We start from the raw sequence: 877 nt of genomic DNA, 5'->3' as shown, positions 1-877 counted from the left end.
AGCGGCAGCAATAGTTGCAGTGAAGAAGACGCAACCAGAGAAGAAAATACAAGAACAAGAGGCAGAACTAAAGAAAGCAACAGATCTAAAGGAGAGAAAAGAACACTGCATACAGCGGAGAGATAAAGAAAAAGAGACGAAGACGAAACCACCACAACAAACCGAAAGAATTATAGTCTTACTTCTTGCCTTCGCCCTCTCAAGGAGTTGTATTTGGGTTTCCTTGGGTACACAATAGCTGAAGGGTTTAGTTGTCGCTAGTCTTTCCCCTAATGTACATTTATCGCATGCAGCAACTGTTGTTATCGTTGCAAAACCAAATAAAATACCACCAACACATCCACCTATATGTGCATAGTTATCCGTGAAGCCAGACATCCCTGTCACAATTCCTATCAGCTGTGCATACACACACAAACAGCAGCAGCAGCAGCAGCAGCAGCAGGAAGTGCAACACGAGGAAATTGAAGGAAACAAAGAAAGGAAGGGTTGCAGCAACAAGTGAAAAATAAAGAATTCATGCGAAAAGGAAAAGTAACGTGTAACACAGACAAGGAGTGGAGCTACTGTTGCTGCTGCTGTTGCTGCTGCTGCTACTGCTGTTTCCGCTGCTACCGCCGCTATTGCTGCTGCTGCTCATACTACTACTACTACTGCTGCTGCTGCTGCTGCTGCTTGTCCTCTCCCTTACCAAAACAATAATGAAGAAAATCAAAATGCAGCAGGGACGAGGGATGGTCTTCCAGTATTCTGAAGCAGAAAAACAAACAACTTTTCACGTTGCTGTTGTTGTCGGTGTTTCTGTTATTGTTTGCTTGCTTTTGCTGTTGAAATATGTGGTGATTTATGATGCGCATGCATAACATATAAGATCACT

General features: G+C 43.3%; 1 protein-coding gene across 1 annotated transcript in view; it reads right to left on the bottom strand.

Annotated features, from left to right (window-relative positions):
• The window catches only part of EMH_0037450 (rhomboid-like protease 4, putative), a gene marked incomplete at both ends in the record, with an annotated part of 5,436 nt that overhangs the window by 1,435 nt on the left and 3,124 nt on the right, over nucleotides 1-877 (bottom strand). The window contains one exon of the mRNA XM_013495181.1: nucleotides 598-750. Coding sequence (XP_013350635.1) covers nucleotides 598-750 — 153 coding nt within the window. The remainder of the gene's footprint in view (nucleotides 1-597; nucleotides 751-877) is intronic.

Source organism: Eimeria mitis, genomic scaffold (assembly GCF_000499745.2).
Source record: "Eimeria mitis Houghton genomic scaffold, Emh_scaff1460, whole genome shotgun sequence".
NCBI lineage: Eukaryota > Apicomplexa > Conoidasida > Eucoccidiorida > Eimeriidae > Eimeria > Eimeria mitis.
Note: the sequence above shows the minus strand (reverse complement) of the source record. Positions and strands in the feature narration are given on the sequence as shown.